The 22145-nt window shown below is 44.6% G+C and overlaps 2 protein-coding genes across 2 annotated transcripts in view; one reads left to right on the top strand and one right to left on the bottom strand.

The window, feature by feature from the left end:
• The first annotated feature begins 1607 nt into the window (after positions 1 to 1607).
• On the top strand, positions 1608 to 9351 carry LOC103920251 (chromosome unknown open reading frame, human C21orf59). The gene is made up of 6 exons (XM_009327939.1): positions 1608 to 1773; positions 3595 to 3662; positions 5787 to 5945; positions 6423 to 6554; positions 8726 to 8821; positions 8922 to 9351. Exons 1-6 carry the CDS (start codon positions 1608 to 1610, stop codon positions 9030 to 9032), a joined length of 732 nt encoding a protein of 243 aa, XP_009326214.1. The 3' UTR covers positions 9033 to 9351.
• A 12181-nt stretch (positions 9352 to 21532) lies between these two features.
• Positions 21533 to 22145, bottom strand: part of EVA1C (eva-1 homolog C (C. elegans)) — a 46103-nt gene continuing 45490 nt past the window's right edge. Inside the window, 1 exon segment of the mRNA XM_009328014.1 lies at positions 21533 to 22012. Within this exon segment, the coding sequence (XP_009326289.1) occupies positions 21618 to 22012 (395 nt within the window). The 3' untranslated portion in view covers positions 21533 to 21617.

The following is a 22145-nucleotide window of genomic DNA, read 5'->3' as shown; positions in this document are numbered from 1 at the left end:
AGCTGGGGGGCGGCGCTAGGAGGTTACTTGGCTGCAGCCTCGCAGGAGCTCTACGCCGGCAGAAGCTAAGAAATACCTCTCAAATGACAGCTTAGTAGCAGGCAAGCCATCCTCCCCTAAATTTAAGAGAACAATGAAGCCCCACCAAAGTTGCCAAACCATGTGTAAGTTCCCACTTTCTGGTATTCTAGCAGTCCTTCTGTTTTTGGAGACAGATCGGAGCTCAGAGCTTCCCGCTGTACGTGGCTGAAAATTCATCTGTCGCGTGACTGAACTGCAGCATGTCGCGTCCCATAGGGGCTGCATAAATCCTTTGTGACCAGAGGTGTACCCCATATGTGAATGAAATTCTCGTGTTGCCTAGGGCATGAGTGGTGCGAGGCGTCCGCTTGCCGTGTGATGGAGAGTCACTGGATGTGTCTAAATTAGTGCTTTAGTTCAATTCAGGAGTCGGCTTTTGAAAAGTATTTACTGTTTGTCCCGGCCGACCGTGCTTTGGTTTGCTTTGTGGATCAGCCTAGGAACGCACGAACGGGGATTCCCTTCAGATGAGAGTGACCTGAAGGGCGCGGTCCGTCTACAGCTGATGTGCTCCAGCCTCAAGTATGTGTGTAGTGTATGAGGCCATACTGAGGCTGATCTGAAATAAAAAAATTGGAAAACCCAGACACTGTGGTTACTGTATTTTTAGCACTCGCTCTTTCTACAGATCTGCCGCTGTTGCTCCACAGTACTCGCTAATTTAGGCTTAGCCTTTACGTTTTCATGTGCGTGCCTTTATTCCCAGCCACGGGAACAGAATTGCCGTTTCTTGGGGCTTCTGGTGTGTCTGTTGTGAGATGGATAGGCTGTAATTAATATGGCGATGGTAAAGAGGCTTTTTTTTGTGCCGTGAAGTGGGCTGGCAGCTGGATAAGTTGTTCTGGGGGAAAGTGGTGAGTGTAGCTTGCAGGCCATGGATCAGATGCAATAGGCTAGACAAAAGGGTTAGGAAACTGCATCCACACACCGTCTGCTCTCGCTGCGTGAGACTGTGCATTGCTGACCAGCGTTTACACCTCTCTGTTGTCTCAGCTAGAATTACCCTGTACTGTTGTTTCTTGATTAGACATAAATTATTGTAAAAATCCCTTGGGTTGGATGTCGTATGGACAAAGCTACAGGTAGTCCAGTTACGTATTTTCTGAACTGCAGAGAAATTCATTACTGCATAACAGTAAAATGTTTTTCCATTTCGAAAGAGTTCCTTTCCCAAAAGTACTTCGAAAAAGGAACATGCAGTCAGCTAAAGCTCATTAAGGAAATACCAAAAAGAAAAAGTTTATGGCAAGCAAGCATTGTCTTGGTTTGCATACCTGCACTGTGTCATTTGTTACATTGTTTCATATGTATGTGAAATGTATGAATTATCATGTAATTACAGCACATATAGCTATATATTTGTGTGTATATATATACCTTATTATTTATTCCATATACTTAGCTCTTTAGAAACTGAAGGCTAGGAGTAAGTTTTGCCTGTGTGTACATAATGTGAAAGGCTTTTGTAAATGATATGTTCTCAATAACACGGATTTTTAATCTTGTTCTCTAAACACTTTAAAGAGATGGAGGAGCTGGCAGAGCATGGTGTTTTCTTGCCTTACAATATGCAAGGACTGACAGATGAGCAAATCGAAGAACTGAAGTTGAAGGATGAGTGGGCAGAGAAGTGCGTACCAAGTGGTGGAAGTGTCTTCAAGAAGGATGAAATTGGGCGAAGAAATGGACATGGTAAATCAATCATAAATGCTTCTTTCCCTGCAGACACAGATAATCTATAATATAATGAGGTACATGAAAACCATAATTCTGGACCTTTCACTTTTACCTCAGTGTCCTGGAAGATGAAAAAAAAAAAGAGTAGCTCTCAAGTATACATATTTCAGGCCAGCATGCTAGCGGGCTCATGTTTATTTGCTAATTATAAAAATAATCCTATACATAAACTATATTAAAGGTAGTCATAGGTTTGTTAAGTAGCAGCTATTTCAAGAGCCTGCTTTCACAACAGATCAGCTAAAATATCAGTTACATATGTAAGTCTTCTGTCTTGGATTAGGGCCTGGTGTAATGTTGATTTAAAAGCCTAAGTAGTAGTATATCTCTTCAGCACATATGTTATTTAACTTTGCAACTGTAGTACTTGGAAGTAAACTCCCAAGATAAGTAAACAATTATCAGAAGCGAGCTTGACTGTCTCACATTAGTTTATTCTCTCCATTCATAAATGCATACTGGTGTGCTATTTTTCTCCAGAGGCTCCAAGATACGTTAACAGGTGGTTTTTCTAAGATTTCTCCTTTTTTCTCATTCGCTGTGACTCAGACTTACTGAACTCACTCCTGTCACTTTTTCCTTCTGCAACTCCAGCCAAGTGGTTTTGCCTTAGCACTTGGTATGTGTATCGAGCACCACTTTAGAGTCGAGAGCGTGAGGACTGATTGCACAGAAGAGACCACGATTGTCGTCTTGCTGTCTGTCCCTGTACTCCTGACACCACAACGGCCCTGTCAGGGCAGCAGCCCTTCAGACGTTGGCTGAAGGGCGGCTCAGTTAAGGAGGAATCTTTGAATAACTTAGTCTTAACTTGTCATACGCAAACAGCTTACTCCGAGTGTCTTATTTAGGGGAAAATAATTCTTCTAACACAACACATTGCCTGATCAAATTTAAGCCTTTGCTGAACTTGATTAAGAGCTTATATTATAGTGAAATGTTTTCCCTCCTAACTGTGTTCTCAGAAATAGCTGAGTGTCTCGTACGTAGGCACGTGGACAAAGCCTGTCTTGTTTGGCATGGTTGCGAGCAGTGTTGGGCCTTACGGTAGAAATTTGCAAGCAAGGTTAACGTAAGGAGAGTACCACTTGTAGTTGTCCTCGGGGATGTATTTGTTAGTGGGAGGAGAGCTTTGTAATATTAACAAAATTAGAATATTGAACAGCATGTAAACGTGGGCCAAACTAAATACCATCAAACGATGCATTTAAATGTTCAGCTGTGAATGAGTATGATTTAATTGGGTTTTTGTTTTTGAGGAGAGGCTTTTTATAACAGTTAAAATAGGTAACTATAAAATGAAATGCACATTGTATTTGCAAAACTGCATTTGCTGTTAGATTGAAATTTTAATTGGAAAAGAGTCGGAAAACTCCAAGCTCTTGTCCCCTTTTATGCATGTCTGCCAGCACAGCCCACAATAGCCGTAAGTGGGAAAGAGAGCATTAGTTTTGGTTGTGGTGAGGATGAGATTATGGCTGTTGCTTTCTGCTCAATATTTTTGTCCCAGGTGAAGTTCCAAACACCAATCAAATGTCTTCGTAGAAAAGTAAGTCTGGCTCTCCCAGGAGAAATAGTGTTCTGTTTCTTAAGTTAGTAAGAAATATGGCAATGAAGTAGCAAACTGGTAAATAGACTGCAACTTAGTAGTGTCTCTCTTGCTTTGTGATTTAACAACGTTTCATTTGCTTACAGTAGAGAATAACCTGGACAAGTTGTTTGCTTGGTTTCTTTATAGTAAGTGTAGACTATTAAATGTGTGTCTCTTCTTTTTAGCTCCAAATGAAAAAATGCAGCAAGTTATAAAGAAGACAATAGAGGAAGCCAAGGCATTAATCTCTAGGGTAAGTTTCCTGAAGTAGCATGTGGTATGTGGGACTTTCTTAACAGGTGCTATGTAGTTAGGCAGCTTAAGAAAAAACAGACTGCTTCCAGTGCAAGGGCTAACACTTTTTAAGTAATATCATGAAGTGATGTGAACGGTCTAATAAAAACTGACATTTCTGTTAATGATTTTCTTAATGGCTTTTGCCAAGCTGGTTCAACAAGTTAAAGAATCAGATATTAAACTCCAAGTGAATGCTGGCAGCCGAGACCACAATGAATGATTAAATCGCATTTAATTTTATCCACACGCTCTTAATTTGCTATTGATGTATTCTTTAGGCGAATGCTTGTCGTGTTTTCTGGTGAAAAATTAACTGCATTCTGTGATGTTCCTGGCGTAAAATACCTTTTGCTCATTAACATAGCCTTTTGAGTTTTATGTATAATTAATTGAAAACTGTGTTCTAATCTCTTAGATTAGCCCTTGGTTTTACAAGCACTTGGACTCATGCTCAGTCCCAACGAGTTTGTGTGTTTAAAGATAAGTCTGAGGGTATGCCCTGATGGGAGTATGGTCTCAATTATTCAGCGTCACTTTACCAAATCTGTAGATGCTCTGTATTGTGTCTCAGCTTTCATACGACTTTGAAATACAAATTAAGTAATATTTGTTATCAGATTGCATTTTTGTAAACGTCTGCAAGTAATTTTCTTCTCCCCACCCCTACAATTCTGGGAATTAGTATGTGTGGAACTTTAAAACAGCTTTAAACCAGTTGTGCAAATAGATAACGTTACTGAATTTTTGGTGTTGCCTGTGCACTTGAATTGGCCTTCTTGGCTGTTTCATTGCTGATAACAACAGTGTCGTATCAGTCGTCTAGAGTGAGTGTTTCCAAAGGCCTCGTGGAGGCAAGCAGAGGAGCTGCCCTGTTGCCTGGCAGTGCTTCCAGTGCGCTGAGCTGCAGCAAACCTTTCCTGAATTAGAGGCAGGATTTCAGCCAAACTGTTCTGAGTCATAGCAAAATCTACGCAAAATGAGAGGTGTTTCAGATTAAAGCTTCTGGACTATAAAGATTTTCTCCAGATGGACTTTTTTTTTCTGTTGGATTGCATCTCATCAACTCTATTTCTAAACAGGGAGGAAATTAATATGATGTAGTTTTACTTCTTGAGTCGAAAATATCTGCAGATCTGGTCTCCGACCTGCAGGTCTTCCTGGGTGAAACTTCCAGCTGTATGCTGTGTTGTCATTTACAGTAAGAAGTGGCAAAATTGCCGCACTGCATGCTGACTTACTCCAGAAATTACTGCCATTCACTGGTGAATGAAGTTAAGGATAGTTTGTTAAGTGGTTTGTTAGGTTCATCACTTTATAACTATGAAAATGAAGAAATTTGCCTGTGTTTTTTTTAAAAAAAAAAAGGTTGATCATCTGAGATTGAGAAACCAATTGTACTTGCCAGTTAACTAGTTTAAGAATGTCCACAAGGAGGCAACGTTCTCTTGCTCTCTTCTTTATCAACCTTGTTACTTAAAATATTGGAACTGTTAAATCCATAAGCAAAAACTTTTTATTCTCTTCCAGATGTGTCTTGTTTTTCCTCTGTCCGTTGCAGTAGGGTTTGGAATGATTTCAAGTATTTGATCTTACAGATCTCTGCATAAGCCGTGCAATCTGCCAAGCTTTTCTCTTCTGCTCACATGTGCTCTATTTTTTTCCTCAAGTTTTAGGCCCCTTCTCTAGCCCTCAAATGAATTCTACTGTTTTGAATCTTGTTCATGAATCACAAGTACTTGGAACAAAAGACTCCCCATCCAGTTTCTGTGGTCATACGCGTACTTACTTGAATGCCTGTATCCCACAGACATTTGTTACTAAATGCCTCCTACACAATCTTTTTTTTCTTTTGGTTTTTTTCTTTTTTTCCCCCAGTGTAAGCAAGCTGAATGGAGGGGGCAAAAGTGTAGTGATATATTCAGAAGTCGATATTCAAACGAGAAAATCTGTGCTCCTAATAACTTTGTGCAGCCGGTTAGCTTTGCTCAAATATCCCACTGCGGAACCTTTGAACTGACTACAAAGCAAAGTCTTTCCTCATGTTTTTTTAAGTTACCAATGATCCCTGCCTGTATTTCAGAAACAAGTTCAGGCCAATGTGTGTGTTAATATGGAGATGGTGAAAGATGCATTGGACCAGCTTCGAGGGGCTGTGATGATTGTGTATCCAATGGGATTGCCTCCGCATGATCCAGTTAGGATGGAGTTTGAAGATAAAGAAGACTTGTCGGGAACTCATGTATGCCGTAATGTATTTGGATTATATATAGTGCCTGGGTGAAATACGTGCTGTGCTGTCCTACATTTTATCCATGAAGGTTGTTTTCATTTGCATGACAAACTTTGTTTAATAGTTTATGTAAAAGCACAGCAATAGCTCAACTAGAAATAAGATGAATGAAGTGTATTTCAAGTGTTACATACAAAGTTCAGGTAGGTCTGGGACTCATTTGAAATAGCTTGTCATTTCTTTCTAATGCCAGGATCGAGAATTTATTGCCCAGTGTTTACGTTAGATCAAGAGTGAATGGAATATGAATGAAAATGCTGTAGATTAGTAGAAGGAGAAAGATGTAGCAGAAGTATAGTGTAAAATTACACTGGCCTTTCTGTTAGGAATTCCAGAAAGATTTGCCCAGAAAATTTTTCTGGTTTTGGAAAAAAGCAAAAAACAACACCCCCCCAACACTTCACCTTGTTTGTTTATTTGTCACAGGCTGGGCTTGAAGTTATAGAAGAATCCGAAGCACAATTATGGTGGGCAGGAAAGGAGTTGAAAGAAACAAAGTTGCTCTCTGACTATGTAGGCAAAAATGAGAAAACAACTATCATTGTCAAGATACAGAAAGTGAGTATCGCCAGGAGATTTCTTTAAAAGTTATTCACCTTTGGCTGTCTAATTCTCCGTGGAAGTGAATTGTCTGTAGGTGTATAAAATGCAGTAGATTAGTTCTGGCTTGAGTGTCTTAAAACTGTACATCTATTTTAAGGTTTTAATTTATTATATTTTAGTTTTTCTTTAGTAATTCCTTTGCCTGTCAGTTAAATACTGTAGTTGCTATTACTTGCTCCATAGCACTTTTCTAAAGTACAGCAAAGAGGTATTTAAAAATAGATTAAATACAAACTGAAAAGCTTAAAAAACCCTCAGTTGGCTCTCAGTTCCATCTCAGTGCAGAGCACTGAACAGTCCCAGTCATTCAGTCTGCCCAGTTTTTCTAATTATACTTGTGAATGTTTTTGTCTCCGTATCCTGGCCTTTAAAAAACAGTTTCAATGTTTTGTGCATGTGTGGTGTGGATACCTCTCATCCCCGTTTCAGTCTGTTCTGTGTCTGAAAGACAGTGTAACTCAGTAATTTCCTGCCTGCGGTGTCCTGAGTTTCTTGACGGCAGGTCCTCAAACTGTCTCAGTTGCCTTGGAAATGTGGACATGCGTCTTCTTTGAGAGGACACGGGTTGTGGAGGAGCCTGAACTTACGCTCTCCCAAAGTGTTCAGTGAGAACTCGCCGCGTGCTAGAAGGAAGAACAAGCTGCTGGGCCTGCGTCACCCAGTTGCGCTGTCGGCGCCAGCTCACCTAAAGCTCCCAGCTGAAATTTTTTTAAAGGAATGAGACTTTCCAGTTGTCAGATGCGGTGAAGCAGATGAGGCCTTCTCTATTAATTGTGAACACAGGTCTGAGTCATCCTCTGGAGTAATGAGCTAAAATGAGGCAAAGATCTCCTGCTGCTCCTCAGTTTTATAGACCTGATGCTTCAGCAAAAGCCAGTCATTAAGTGCATACTGGTGTCTGACGCAATGGTCATGTTCTTGCAATATCAGAATTAGTACCAAGCTACTGGGACTGTTCATTATTTTTTTGGACAAAGTGATTTTGTACTAACTGCGCAGTTCTGTTCATCTCTGGTGAGAGTGCCATACTCAAGGGAAGAATGGTGTTTCAATTCACTTTCAGAGCTTTGTCAGAAGATGCTCACCCTGTTTGTGTGTGTTTGTATGTGTGTATATATGTGTGTGTGTGTATATAAAATAACACCTTCAGGGGGTGCTTTTGTGAATGTCAAATGTCTCAGAGTACTTATCCATAGCTCAGAATTATTCTGGAGCTGCATTTCACTTCCATGTCAGTGAGAGCTTCTCTGCCACAGAAAGCATTAATGTTTATGGCAGATGTTGTTATCTGCAGGTGTCTGCAATAGAGTTCCTCAAAGATAAGTCAAGTGATTTATGTGTTTGTCATTTAGAAGACCAGAATTGCTTTCTCTTTCCTATCAGGGTGACTGAAAAATTGTGTGACAACTCAACAGCCATTGAAGTGTAGGTTCCCAGGAAAGTTTCCTTACTGTTTAATTAGTTGATGGACCTCTTCAGAGATTGCGAAGTAATACGGCAGTTTTCTATCTGACAAGGGGTGCCTGCATTCTTGGGTTGGAGAGCTAATTTAAACCAGCTCAGACCCTTTTTGTTCCAGAGAGGATTCACCATCTCCATTCAAACTGTTCTGTTTGCTATCATTGACAATAGCCGTCATCAGCTATTTTCTGCTGTGCGCATCGTTTCTTCTGCAAGGACAGTTGCCTGGAAAAAAAAATTCTTTTATTTGTAGTGTTTTGTAACTGCCTTCCTTCCCTGCTTTACTAAGTCATATGCCATCTTGAGTCTGTATTAGCAGGGGAGCTAAAGACGGATGGGCCTATCCTGAGACATCTAGAACGGCCTTAAAGCAGAGAGTTTTATTATGTCTTTTAGAGCGGAAGTTTAAGTAAAATAGACTCAATCCTGTTTGCAGCTTCCATTGATGTCCACAAAATTGACAGCATGATTTAGATGCTGAGATGAAAAAATAATTCTCTCTTGAATGCAGCAGAAATTTCTCAACATTTATTTTCCTGTCCTGAGGGGCTTATTAAGTTTGAGAAATCCTACTGTCTGAAGAAAGACTTTGCTATCTTTGCATAGCAGCTTCTCTTTTGTATCGCAAATGCCGTCATAAATAAAATTTACGATTTCTCTTTCAGAAAGGACAAGGAGCTCCAGGGCGTGAACCTCTGATTAGTCATGAAGAGCAAAAACAGATGATGCTGTATTACTACAGAAAGCAGGAGGAACTTAAGGTAGCGGTGTTGTCTTGCTGCATGTGAGCGGTGCTGTGGTAGACACTGACCGCGGGCTACATTCATTACTGCCTTCTTAACCTGTCGGTTCTGTTTACAGAAACTAGAAGAGGATGACGACGACTCATTTCTAAATGCTGAGTGGGCGGACAACCATGCTTTGAAAAAGCAATTTCATGGTGTAAAAGACATCAAATGGGGGCCAAGATGAAGCTCTGCAATCGCCTTTTGGCCTCTTTAAGCTGTTTGGTTGATAACACTTGCAAACCACTGTTAGCGACGAGGAGTGGTGTTGTGTGCGGTAGATTCTGCTGACGAAAGCTGAAATTGTCACTTCTGTAGCAGATGCCTGTTACAGCCTTAGGTTTTCAGTGAATCTTTACATTTCTGTGTAACTGTAGCAGCACTTGTCTCTGCAAAGAACAGAATCAATCCTGTTGAAGTTGGTTATTTTATTAGAAACTTGTAATATGACTATTGAAATATTAAACTATTTCATAGATAATATATCTAGTAAATATGCACTAGAATGTTTGGTATTGTTTTGAGTGGTCTTTATACTTTCTTCCCGATTCTTGCATTTCTTTTAGGTGGTACCGTCCGTAGTAGGTAATTTATTTTATAAGAAATCAGTTTTCCCAGGCTAATCCAGTGAAAGTTAGTGATTTTTATGTGCTTGTTTGCATTTCAACATAGCTGGTTCCAAACTATCATTTTTAAATGAGTTTACCCCTTAACAATTGTTTAAAGGAAGTATTTTTATATAAACACAACACGAAAATCCTTGTGGAAAGCTTTATTTTCATTCTTTTGGCTTAGTTTTCATTGACATTGGAAGCCAACCTACTGATCTCACTCAGCTTAACAAGCTGTTAGCCATGATTCTTTTATACAAAGATTGACAGAAACCTGTTTACAAGAGCAAGCATCATTTGCAAGTAGATTGGATACAATAAAACCAAGTTCAATAGGGCAAGATCTCTAACGTGGAAGTACTTCTAAGATTATGACTGGATTAGAAGTGTTTCGTTTCTAACGGATCAGCGTTTTAAAATGAGAAATTATGAAATTTATCAGAGAGTGTTTCCACTATGTGCTTGATGTTTAGGATCCTGTTACCGTTTCTAAAACGTATCACCAATCAGTTCTGGGCTCAAGACTAACGAAGGAAATGCTAGTAGACTTGAAGCAAATGTTGTGTCTGGTTTTGAAGGGAGGATTCTGATTTGGGATGCTGTATGACTAACGGATAATTAAATCTCTAGAATTATCTAGGTAGATAATTAACGTTTAGAAACAAGTTGCTCAAGTTTTACATGTTTAGACTTCTGTGTCTTTAAAGGAGCTGCTTTCCTATGGAGGCAGATGTGCATCCTCATCAAGTCGCTGAGCAGTGGAAAGTCAGGGTGCCCTGAAAATTCTGCATGAGGATCCACTGAGTGTTTTAAAAAGAGGTGATCTGATGTGGGCACTTGCAGCCAGCAACTAAAATGATGTCTTCGTTCACACCCCAAAGCAGTTGTCCCTAGGGCAGCCGGGAGCTGAGAACACCCACTTTTTCAGTTCTGCAGCACAGAAAGGCAAGCCAGCTAAGGACGTCGGGTTTGTGGTTTGCAATAGACGTCAGGATACCAAGTTGCCCCTGCACACGCGTGCTTCGTTTCCACCTGAGCCAAACTAGATCACGTTCACAAACTACATCAGTCTCGAGAACAGGCAGTTCCTCATCAGCACATGCTTGTCAAAGTCAAACTTTAATGTGAAATATGTTTTGCGGGTGCCACGTCATGGCACTGTGGTGCTAGGGCTGCTCAGCAACTCTGGAAGGCAGATGGGTTATGTTTGCTTCTGAACTTACGCCCGCATTTGACATTTTTCATTGATAGTATTTTTTTGTCTTACTCATGCCTTAATCCTCATGTCAGGAGGGCCTAGCGGCAGAGGCATTTGAAAACACAAACGTCTGAGATACTACCAACCAGAAGCTTCCTGCCTCGCCAAACCTGCCAGTGCAACAAGATGGAAGTAAATTCTGTGGTCGTTGGCTGTCTGCTAAAAATACCTGGCTTGTGGCTCTCCAGATTCACAAATCTCCATACTGCTGGCTTAAATCTCTCTGCTTTTTTCAGTCGTCATAAAGTAACAAAAAGAAAGTGTTTTGCTGGCTGGTTTTTTCCATCGCAATGAAAAAATCATCATTTTCTTCAAGTATTAGTATGGTTGAAGAGACGCTGATCACGTTAAACCGAAGCGTTTGTTGAACTCGCAGCTGGAAGATTGAATACAGAGAAGAGAATTAATGCCATTAACTATTAATGGTGTTTTTACTTCAATCACTGATACTTTTAGGAAAGTTTTGTGTCTGGTAGTTTTTCTGGAATATCAACTTTACCATAACATGTTTTTTAAAAAAAAAAAAATCAGTATGCGGGATTTTTCTAAGTTGCAAAACTTCAATTGGTTTATGTTTTAAAACTACTTGGAATTATTTCAATGTGTCAAGAAAATGGAGCGGGTTTTAAAAGAATACCTTGTTCTATGACTCTGTCAGATGAAAATCACTGTCCTGTACAATTCTTTGGAGGTTTTTAACCATTTCTGTAGCTGAAGGCTTTTTCCTAATGTGCTCCTTTGCCGTCGTCACAGGGTGGAGTGAAGAAAATCTGGAAATACTTAGAAATTTCTTAGTATCACTGGCATCATTGCAACCCACAGAGATACGATGAATCTTCTCGATCCATAACTGGGATTGGCAGCGCTCAGTGAAATCATTATAAGATCGTAAAATTCATTTGTTTGTTATAAAAGCTGTTAGTCACCTAGCCCCAGCTCCTGATCAGTCCTGCCGGTTGTAAGAGGCTCAGGTTGCCAGAGGTGTTGCTGTGGCTTTTAAGGGGGCTTCTACAGATGCAAACCCCCTCCCTCCTCTCCCCTCTCAGGATGGGTTTCACAGGGATGTGTACGAATGCTGTCTGAGGTCCCAAATTTCAAAACAGGTTCAGGAAAGTAATTATTCTGTTTGGGCAATTATATATATCCTTCAAAAAAATCAAATTACTATTGGTAGATTAACGACTTAGGGTTGTTGCACATTTGTTTCCCTCTTTTCCAGCAATGTTCTAAAATATTTAAGTCCTTTTGGCAGCCAGAAAAGAATGTAGCCCTGTTTATAAGCTTCCAGAGCGAGTTGTGTGGCAGCCTGGCACGTTTTGTATCCAGGGGGGAGTTATAACCTGGTGGTTCCCAAACTAAATTCCTCCAGGGATCGCTTGTTTCCTGTGCTGCTTGTGGCAACGCTTTCCGCTCCCCCAAATCTCATGTTTTCCACTTAAGAAGCTGGCTGAGGACAGCCAGCTGTGCTGTGCGGTTCTTGTCCTGCCTACCTGGGAGGGAGATTCCCGAAAGACGGACTGCCCGTAAGCTACCTGGTCTAGAGATACGCTCCGGGATCGGGGGTTGCAACGTGACCTTACCTAGCGGCGCTTATTTATTGGCATTTATGCACCGCGGTACTTACTTGCCTGCTCCTCGCCATTTGAAAGTAGCTTTTTTTTTAGTTACTTTAGTCATAACTGCACTGAGATTAGTGGCCTTGGCAGGAAGCTTCCCAGATGTTTTGGATCAGTTATAATGAATGCTTGAAAATATCCAACTGAATCCCTCTTACAAATAGAGCTTTCATCTTAGATTAGTATTATTCCGAGGAGTTTGCTATGTGGGCTCCCAGTCCTGTAAATAACTGAAGTCATCGTTGGGTTTTGGCCATTTGATTTAATGTCCTCGATACCAGGAAGGTATTCGATAGCAGAGGAGGCAAAATGAAAATAACGTAAGCGGTAAAGTATCTATACTCCCCGGATCTCACTTGTTAAACCTTCCTGCACATCCATGACCGCAGGTAACTGGTTTTCCATGACAAAACCCTAACGCGTTGCTAGTGCCTCCCTCCCGGCAGTTCTCTCTGCGGCTGGCGTACGTGTCAAAGGAGCCCAAGAAGCTTTACTGTATTTCCAGGACTTGTTGAGAGTTACTGTTTCAGTGAAAAAGAGACTTTTAAATTACCATTATATGGAGGATTCCGAGGGGGGCGTTTGAACAGGACCTTTGATTATGGTGCTTATGATATTGTCGTTCCCTCTCTAAAAGCGAGGGAAAATCGGGCACGGGAAGTAATTAACACAGAAGAAACTCCATTTTATTCTACGTACGTTTGACTGCTGTTCTCTGCTGTAATTGGCCGTTTTCTTCTCTAGCTGAGAAAACAGTCCATGGGATCAATGCTCTTCTGAGTTCTCACAGCAGCATCTGTGGATCTGCTGGATTCATTTGTTGTGGCTGAAATTGAATGAACTTGCTGGAGAAAGATGAGAGAGTCCAGGACAAAGCAAAGCCTATAGGTATTTATAGATCTACTCTGAAGAATCTGAGAATTATGAGATAGGACCACACGTAGGTTTGCAAATGTGCAAAAGCAGTTTTATCTTTCTTCTAAACTGTTTATTTCTGGAAGTTTGATAGCAGTTGTGCCTTTCTAGAGGGAAAATCCATTCTCTATCAAAGGAAATGCACAGTGGAACGTTGCTAACATGTTTATTTTGTGCCATATCACCATCCTGATTAACGGAAATCTGTATCATGCGTTGTGAAAGTTGCTAATGCCATTACAGTCCTTAACGTGCTATTGAGGTTTCCTCGAACAGGAGCGTGAGAGGAAGCAAGGCACGGGCACTCGGTGCTGCGTGGACGTGGCCCCTGCGCCGCTTCCCCCCCTGGCGAGGTCGGCTGTGCTCCCTGGGGTGCAGGGCGGGTGCTGCTCCGTGGGTGCTGCTCTGCCTTGGGACACTGACGCCGCTCCAGGTCTGCCCCGCGCCCGCCGGTGCGTTCTCCTGACTCCGCAAACGTATTTTCCTGTTTTGTTTTACTGCGTGAGGGTCACGGGCAAAAGCCACCGGGGAGCTGGAATTTGGCTGTTGTACTGGAAGGTTGTAGAGCAGGGTGAGCTTAATATGCACAAAGTGTTTTAAAATACTCCGGTGACATTTCCTGGTTATTTTCCCTCTCCGTTCCCCTCTCCTCCACCCCACAAACCCTTGTGCTCAGTTGCGGGTTTTGCGAATGTCAGGAGGGGACCGCCGTCCGCGTGGCTGCAGGGTGGGGTGTCTGTGGTGGGCTGCCCTTGCTGCAGAGGTGACCCCGGGGGGGCGGTGAGCACCCCATCCCAGACTCCGTGCCAGAGGTGGGGGCCAGTGGGCACAGGGAGCTGGAGCCCCCGCTTTCGGCAGCGCTGACGTCCCGCTGGGGTGCAGCTCTTGTTCCCGCTCCGCACCGACAACCGTGGGAGCCGGGAGCCTGCAGAGGTCTGGCCTGATGGGGCCAGAAAGCGGAGGACACCCGTCACCACGGGCAGCGAGGTCTCCCTGCCAGCAGATGGGAGGATTTCCCCGCTGCCAGTGACCTCCCGAGCCCCTGCGCTCCGGCACGCCGGTCTTGGAGGAAGATGCAACAAATTGCATCTTCCTGCCTGGCTGTCGTCGGCGTGCGAGTCACCAAGAGCACGAGCTCGCGCCTTTCCTCTGCCCGTTCCCGTCCTCGCCCTCCATCTCGGGGCGCTGGGTGACGGGGCGGCGGTGGCCCGGGGTGCCCGCGGGCTGCCCCTTCCTTGCCACCCAGCCCCGGCTGCCCACACGTGCTGGGGCGCGACTGTGCCTCACCCAAACCCACCTGCCCGCCTGTGTCGAGGGCTGTGCGTGTCCCCGTCCCGTGCTCCGGCGAGTACAGGCCGTACGGCAGCTACAGCAGGGTTGTGCTGAGAATGAGGAAGTTTGTAGCAAAAATAGGAAATCTGGCACTTCCTCAAGGAAGAAGAAAAAGTAATTATTGTTTTATTCCAAGGGTTGTGTTTGTGAGAGCAGGTCTCGGCAAAGGCTGAGTAATACAGCCAAGTACTTACAATGTTGCGGTTAAAAATTGTTTTGTGGGGATTTTTTTGCCCCGATAATCAGCGCGCAGCTGCCACCCATGTTACAGTGTAAGAGCCTGGGGCCACCGCTGTGTAAGTGGTGTGATCCTTCGCACCACCTCTGCTTTGTCTCTCACACGGTTTAAGGATTCAGCCCGTAAGTGTCCCCAGCGCAGTGGTCAGCTGTGAGTTTGCAGCTCTGTTTCTTCCTGCCTCCCCCTCCCTCAGCAACGCCCTGCCGCCTCATTTAGAAAAGGACATTTCACCTCTTTCCTGAGGAGGGATTTTTTTGGAAATCCCGTTTTAAATTTTTGCTGCGGATAGATCAGCAGGGTGGTGGAGTTGCAGCACGACCAAAAGGCCGGAGAGCAGGCGTTGCCGCAGCTCCGAAGGCTGGCTTCCAGGTGTGGTTAGAGCTGGTCACAGGCTCGTAAAACAATTTAGGTTGGGAGGACCTCTTGAGGGCTGCTGGTCCTACCACGCGCTTGGAGCGGGGCCTGGCTCTGAACTACATCCAGCTTCACAACTAGATCACGTTGCTCAGGGTCCTGATTTTTCAAAAGAAAAACAAACAACAGGCAGCTCCGTTGTGACTGGACCTACCAAGGTTCCCTACGGATTTTTGTCTCCCGGCTGGTTGACTCTACTGCGTGAAGAAGGTGTGAGCTCTGGCTGACGCTTTCAAGCTCTCGCTGCCCCAGGAGAAGAGCGACTGGGCATTACCATCATGTCTTCGGGTCTTAAAAATACACGGTCTTAAAAATGCAACGGTCTTAAAAAAGAGTCTGGGGAGTTGTATAGGGCTGGGTCAGGGCTCACCCCGCGGCCGGCATGCCGGTGATCCTCTACAGCCGTAATTACTCTGCAACAGGGATTGTTAATGGATAGCTACTAATGCGCACCCGCCCCCGGGTGAGGATTTCCCAGGTGCCCTGTGCGTTTCAAGGCACGTTACCGGCATCTGATGCCTGCCCAGGCTGTAACCAGGTGCCACCAGAGCTGTTTGTAACATCAAGGTGGGATTTGTCTCTTTCTCCGCGAGAAGCCGCAAGTCCTGCCATTTTCTACAGCGCTGGAAAAGGAGTTTTTTACTACAGTACTGGGCCAACTATGTGTTGGGGCTGGGTTTTTTTTTTTCTTCCAGAAATGAGAACATGAGAAAACAAATCAGTCCACTAATGCTGAAGGAGATCCCTGGAGGACTTGGTTTGACAGGGGCACCTCAGAGCACCTGGATCAAGGGTGACCACTGTGGGGCAGCCACCCGGGGGTCCTGTTTGGGCAGCAGTGCTTGGGGGCTGGCAGGAGCCCCGCTTTCTCTTCGTCTCTAAAAGTGACACTTGGTAGCAGAGCAGGGAGCACCCTCAGCACCGCTGAAATTCTGGGGTGAGGCGCACCAGCAGGTGGGGTATTTTGGGCACAGGCCCAGGCAGTACGGCGTGCTGGCATAGGGCTCTGTGTGCTGCAAACACAGCGGGGCCGAGCCGTGCTCCTTGGCAGGGTCTCCCTGCGGCTTTTGTGCTCCCAAGCTGGAACCGAGCTTCCTGGTGCCCGAACCCGCATCTCCTCTGAGAGCAACAGTGCTGCTGCCTCGGTGGTGCTTTGCAGGGCTCGCTCTGAAGCTCAATGGAGAGTGACCCCCCCCTATTTGCTTCACGGGGTCTGGGTGGGCTTTGGGAGCCCAACAAAACCCGCCACAGATGATGTCACAGGTGACGTGAAATCCCTTGCCTTGGCCCATGCTTGAATTCCTCATCGCTCAGCCAGGCACCTTGCAAAAAAGGATGTTTGTGGTCATTTATCCCTCACGCTTTCCAACGTGCAGATGAAGCCAACTGGATGGTTTCCACGCCTGGTTTTGGTCCTTCGCTCCTTCCTTGCACGCGTACGGTTTTGCTTTCCCAGGTTGCTCCAGGCTCTGCCCTCACCCCAGCTCACCCCCAGCCCTGCCCGCACCTTCCTTCCCTGCTGTCCCCTCCCTCCGGCCGCCCCGGGCACCAGCACGCCGCCCCGCCGATCACAGGTGCCTCCCCTGAGATCGCTGGGGTGACACCGGGGATTTTTGGCTGCAGTGTCACACAAGCGTTAGGCACGCCACACCTGACTGGCTGCCGATAAAAGGTGCGAGTTTTGGAAGGATTTATTTACTGCTTCCTGCAACCTCGTCCAGGGATTCCTGGTGGAAAACTGGGTTATTTTAAAGGCAGGAGTGGGGAGTTAAAACAGCCACACCAGCACTGCACATCGCCATCCAGCAAGTTTAGGTGTTCATGCTGGGCCGTATCATTTTCGTTTTATGCATGTAGCATAAACCTAATAGTTACAGCCAAACAACTTGCAAGCTCTCCTTTGTAATATTTTCTTCTTAGGCTGCTTTTCTGGGCAGTTGCAGGGATTTTACTGCTGAAACTTCATCCTGCTGCTAGCACCGAATGCCCTCCCCATAGCGTTGCTGCTGCCCTATGGCACCCTCTTCAATGATATTTCTGCCCTTAGCCTGTGTCCTGGTTTCGGCAGGGATAGAGTTAATTTCCTTCCTAGTAGCTGGTACAGTGCTGGGTTTTGGATTTAGGACGAGAACAAAGTTGATAACGCACCCATGTTTTAGTTGTTGCTGAGCAGTGCTTACACTAGTCAAGGCCTTTTCAGCTTCCCATGCTCTACCGACTGAGAAGGCTGGAGGTGCACAAGAAGCCGGGAGGGGGCACAGCCAGGACAGCTGACCCAAACTGGCCCCAGGGATACTCCATACCATGTGACGTCATGCTCAGTACATAACCTGGGGGAAGCTGGCCGGGGGGCTGCTGCTCGGGGACTGGCTGGGGGACGGGTTGCACTGTGCATCACTTGCTTTGTGTAGTATTATTATTATCATATTATTATTATTATTATACTTTTATTTCAATTATTAAACTTTTTATCTCAACCCACGAGTTTTTCTCACTTGTGCTTTTCCAATTCTCCCCCCCATCCCACCGGGGGGGGCAGTGAGCGAGCGGCTGGGTGGTGCTTAGTTGCCAACTGAGGTTAAACCATGACAGCCTGGAAATGACGTAGATACCAGCTACGGCATTTCTGCTTCTTATTTTTTCAGTCTACACCTCCCACTAATGACCAGCCAAATTCAATTGCTTCTTACCATTACTCGTGTTACAGTAAAGCAGACCTGCCATTGAAACGAGCCTGGCTCACTGCACACTGTTCCTCTTTAATTGGCATACACTGTGTTTTCCCATAAAATTGTGATTTGCATGGGCTTGGGTCAGGTAAGTTAATGTTAATGTTCCCCATTAATTTTCTGGTTTCTATGCTGGATGCTTTTTCTGCAGAGGGTGTCGTTTCAGAAAGATTGAAATAATTTAGTGTCTGTTTCTCAGGTTTTTCCTTGTTTTCACTCTAACTTTCAGACCACTGTGAACAGTGAATATCTGGGAACGAGGTGAACCACTAATTGATAGCTTTCCCCAATTAGACTTGGAAAGTTTATACAAAAAGAATAAAATAGCAACCCAAACTCAGACTATAAACAATTCAGTCAAGGGAACAGCTCCAGAGTGAAGCTTGACCTCCCAGTCTGGAGCAAAAGCTGCTTTGCCTGCCCTGCCGAGTTACTCCTGGTGCTGGCGCTCATGATATGACTTTGCCACCATGTTTGAGGATACATTTAAACAGGCTTACATCATTAGGCACATTTTTTTTTCTCACAACATGTTCCCAGAGGCTGTGAAATGCTCCATATTGGGAAGCAGGCTCTTCTCCGGCACCCGTGGAAATCTTTTACTGCCCTCCTGCAGCCTGTGGCGGCTGGCAGGGAGGAAAATCAGGAGGGAATCGGGTCTGTTAAGTCACTTAAAGGCAAATATGCAAAGATAACAGAAAAATAAATTGCTAATCTTTACTTTAATACAAACGATTTTTTTCCTCCAGGGTTGTAAAAGTAGATGAGAGAACTGAGAGTTGGGAAAAGTGAAGTATTTTGCAGTTTTGCTCCAAGGAAGGGACTAACCTCAGTTACAGACTGGTTTCTGCTGATCTGCTGCCACTTTGGTCACTTCATCACCAGGAATGGACACCCCTGTTTTCAGCTGGGAACCCCAAAGCAGGACTATCAAATGGAAGACGTGCATGGATGAAGAGAACAAAAAAACAGGGAAAGGACCAGTGGTGCCCAGTGGCAGGACCAGAGGCAATGGGCACAAACTGGAACACGGGAGGTTTCCTCTGAACGTCAGGAAACACTTTTTCACTGTGAGGGTGACCGAGCACTGGCACGGGTTGCCCAGAGAGGCTGTGGAGTCTCCATCCCTGGAGATACTCAAAAGCCCTCTGGACACGGTCCTGGGCAACCGGCTCTGGGTGGCCCTGCTTGAGCAGGGGGGTTGGACCAGATGCCCTCTAGAGGTGCCTTCCAACCCCAGCCATTCTGCAAGTCTGTGGCCACCCCTAGGAGATGCTAATTTTACCTAGGCTCGAGCAAAGTGAAAGTCTGGTGGAAAGACTAACTCCCAGATTTTGTTATGATGTCAGCTTCAGGACTAAAACCCTATGGAGGCTTACAGGCTGCCATAAAGAATGAGGAAAGAAATTACACAAATTTTAGTGAGTATAAACATTAACTGCCAGACAGATAACTTCCAAAAATAGATCCGCTGGAGATCAGCTGGCCTGTGGGCCCCAGGCTCTTCAGGAGGGAGTTTCACTGGGGCTCAGTGTTCTGGGGAGACAGCCGGAGAAGGGCCCTGCGCTGGGGAAGGGGCAGCCCCAGGGAGCCCCAGCCCTCAGCCCTGCTCGCCGTGCATTGGAGCCCAGCCCGCTCTCTGCAATCAAATGATGGCCTCTTCAGAGGGTCAGTAAGAGGAAGAGGATCCATTTTTTTACTAGCGTGGTCTGTCAGCAGGGGGAATTGTCGGGATATAGATCAGTTCCCTTTCTTTCTGTCCGGGAAATGGGTAGCACCTGCCCCCATGAGTCAGGAGGAAGGAGCCAGCTCCCGACCAGAGCTGTCCCACACCTGCCCGCAGGGCTGGCAAAAGGAAAAACCTGCCTTCTTCAACCCTCAGGACAAAGGCATGGGTTTTTTCCGGACCAAAACCTATTCATCAATATCGTGCAATGGCACAGGCTATGATGACTTTCTGTTGGAAAGGGGGAGAGTCGAGTCCCAGAGGGCGTGCGGCCAGGCTCCCGGGCTGCGCCGAGTGTTTCATGCAGCTTCCCAGTGCCACGGGTGACCTAAGCTCTCCGTCCGTCTCTTCAGCCTCTCTTCCTTCCGCTGATACGATGCTGATCGCTGCTAAGATTTTTCCGGTTGAGCACGGGATTGCGCCTTAGTCATTTGAGCAAGCCCCCTTCCTCCCTTTAAAGTTTTCCCATGCTTAATTTGACTTTGTACCAGTAGGAAACGACAAGTCATGCCACTTTTTTTTCTTTCTAAGTGCTTCATACTACTTCACTCTACCTAGACGCACAGTGTCCGAGCGGGAAAGCACAATGAACTCATGAAGTATTACCAATAGGAAGTGACATTTTTCCTACTTTTGTTCAGTGAATTCCCTATGGACTGCAGTTAAAATATAATATTTAAAGACAGGAAGGTTGTTTTCTCAACTTAGATACATTTCTGATTTCATTTTCTGTCCGACTGAAACCAAATCTGACTAGTCTGAACAATTTTCAAGTGAAGACTGTGAACTTATAAAAAAAATCTTGAGAATTTAACCTTCAATCAAGTGCTGGCTCTAAACCATGCTTTAATATCAGAAAAACTAACACAGCATTTCACTTAGGAAGTAAGAGTTCTTAGTATGTGTCAACTTCAAGAGTCTTCTATGAAAGCAGCCATTTTCGAGCTTGTGCTTCACAAATTTGCCAGCATGGGTAGCAGCAGAATTACATCTCGGTCAGGTATCTTCTGATGGTTGAACGGTGACCTTCTCCTTAACGAGGGGGCACTGAGGGTCTTGAACACAGATTGATTTTTGCCTTTATGTCCACGCTTCAGCAGTGCTTTTCTTCCTAGGGCTAGCCTTATCTGGTGGCTATGTGCTTTAAAAACGAAGCTGTAGACTCCGAGAGGTATTGTGAAATCTCTGCACACCGAAGTGTGCCTGACTTCAGGTGCCGTTACATTACCATCAAGAGGACTGTTACTAAGGAAACTAATTCTCAAACCCTGAAAATTTTCACTGAAATACCGGGCGCTTCTTTGCAGCTTAGTTTCCAGACCTCCCAGCCCAGAGAGGGACCTTCTTTCACGTCTCTCTTCTAAGTAATTGCATCAGCTGGACTCAAAGTGAGCAGAATTCAACCCCCTTGTAATCAGGATCACTGTTACCAGAGGAACGGGATTTATTAGGGAAAGGTTAGGTTAATGAAAGAGCAGAAAAGCTTCAGGAACCTGTGTTTAATTTTCTTTGTCCTGTTCACTCTATTAACACTAGTCACATTTCTCATCAATAGAGCACATTCTCATGTAATTTATGAGCTGCAACGCACTAACTGGTCACAAGTGCCATGGCCTAATGCAGGTGTTTCTCCATGTTATGCTGCTTAAATATTTTTGTCCTTTTTTAATATTCCTTAACCTGCGTATGGCAATTGATCCCAAATTACAGTGAAAAGTAATCCATAACATATAACTTAAAACTATGAAAGCTTGTAAACGTGTTTTTCACAGAAAGATTTATAGACAGTCAAGGGTTTGAAACTCTCCTTTTATTGCATATATTTCTTCTTACTTTACAAATAATTATATGCACTGATACAAATGTTCCTTCACAGAAGGTACATTTCTTTTTTAAAAAAAAAAGGGCTAGGGCGTCATCCAAAATAAGCCATTTATTGTTCATTAATATAAAATGTGTTCATATTTCTAGGAGGTGTCATATCCACACCACTGTTCATCCAAATTTCTTGTATGATCTGCTCTCTGCGCTCTATCCTTTCGGCCAGTTCCGCCGCCTCCGTTGAATTATAACCTGAGTAAGAAGGCCTGTAAAGTCCCGCTCTCTCATCCTGGACATCCGAATCGGAGGACTCTTCCTCCTGCTCCTCCTCCTCATTTTCGCTGTTCTCGTACGCACCGTCACTTTCTGGCACTAAGTGATCCTTCTTTCTGTGCAATTTCTGGAAGTAATTCGAGCACGACACGAGGATCACCAAAGCGCACAGCATGACGATTAATCCCACACCAACGCTGGACACAAACAGGAGACCAGCTCTTTCAAGGTGATCTGAAATCAGAAAGCCAGTGCTTAAACACTTCACAAGCTCTGCCAAAGCCGAGCTACAAAAATGTCAGCTGCCATTTCTGAAGCGCCCCGCGTTATGTAGCCATAACGGTGGGGGGGGCTTGGGGGGGCGGGG

Source organism: Pygoscelis adeliae, unplaced genomic scaffold (assembly GCF_000699105.1).
Source record: "Pygoscelis adeliae isolate BGI_AS28 unplaced genomic scaffold, ASM69910v1 Scaffold154, whole genome shotgun sequence".
NCBI lineage: Eukaryota > Metazoa > Chordata > Aves > Sphenisciformes > Spheniscidae > Pygoscelis > Pygoscelis adeliae.
Note: the sequence above shows the minus strand (reverse complement) of the source record. Positions and strands in the feature narration are given on the sequence as shown.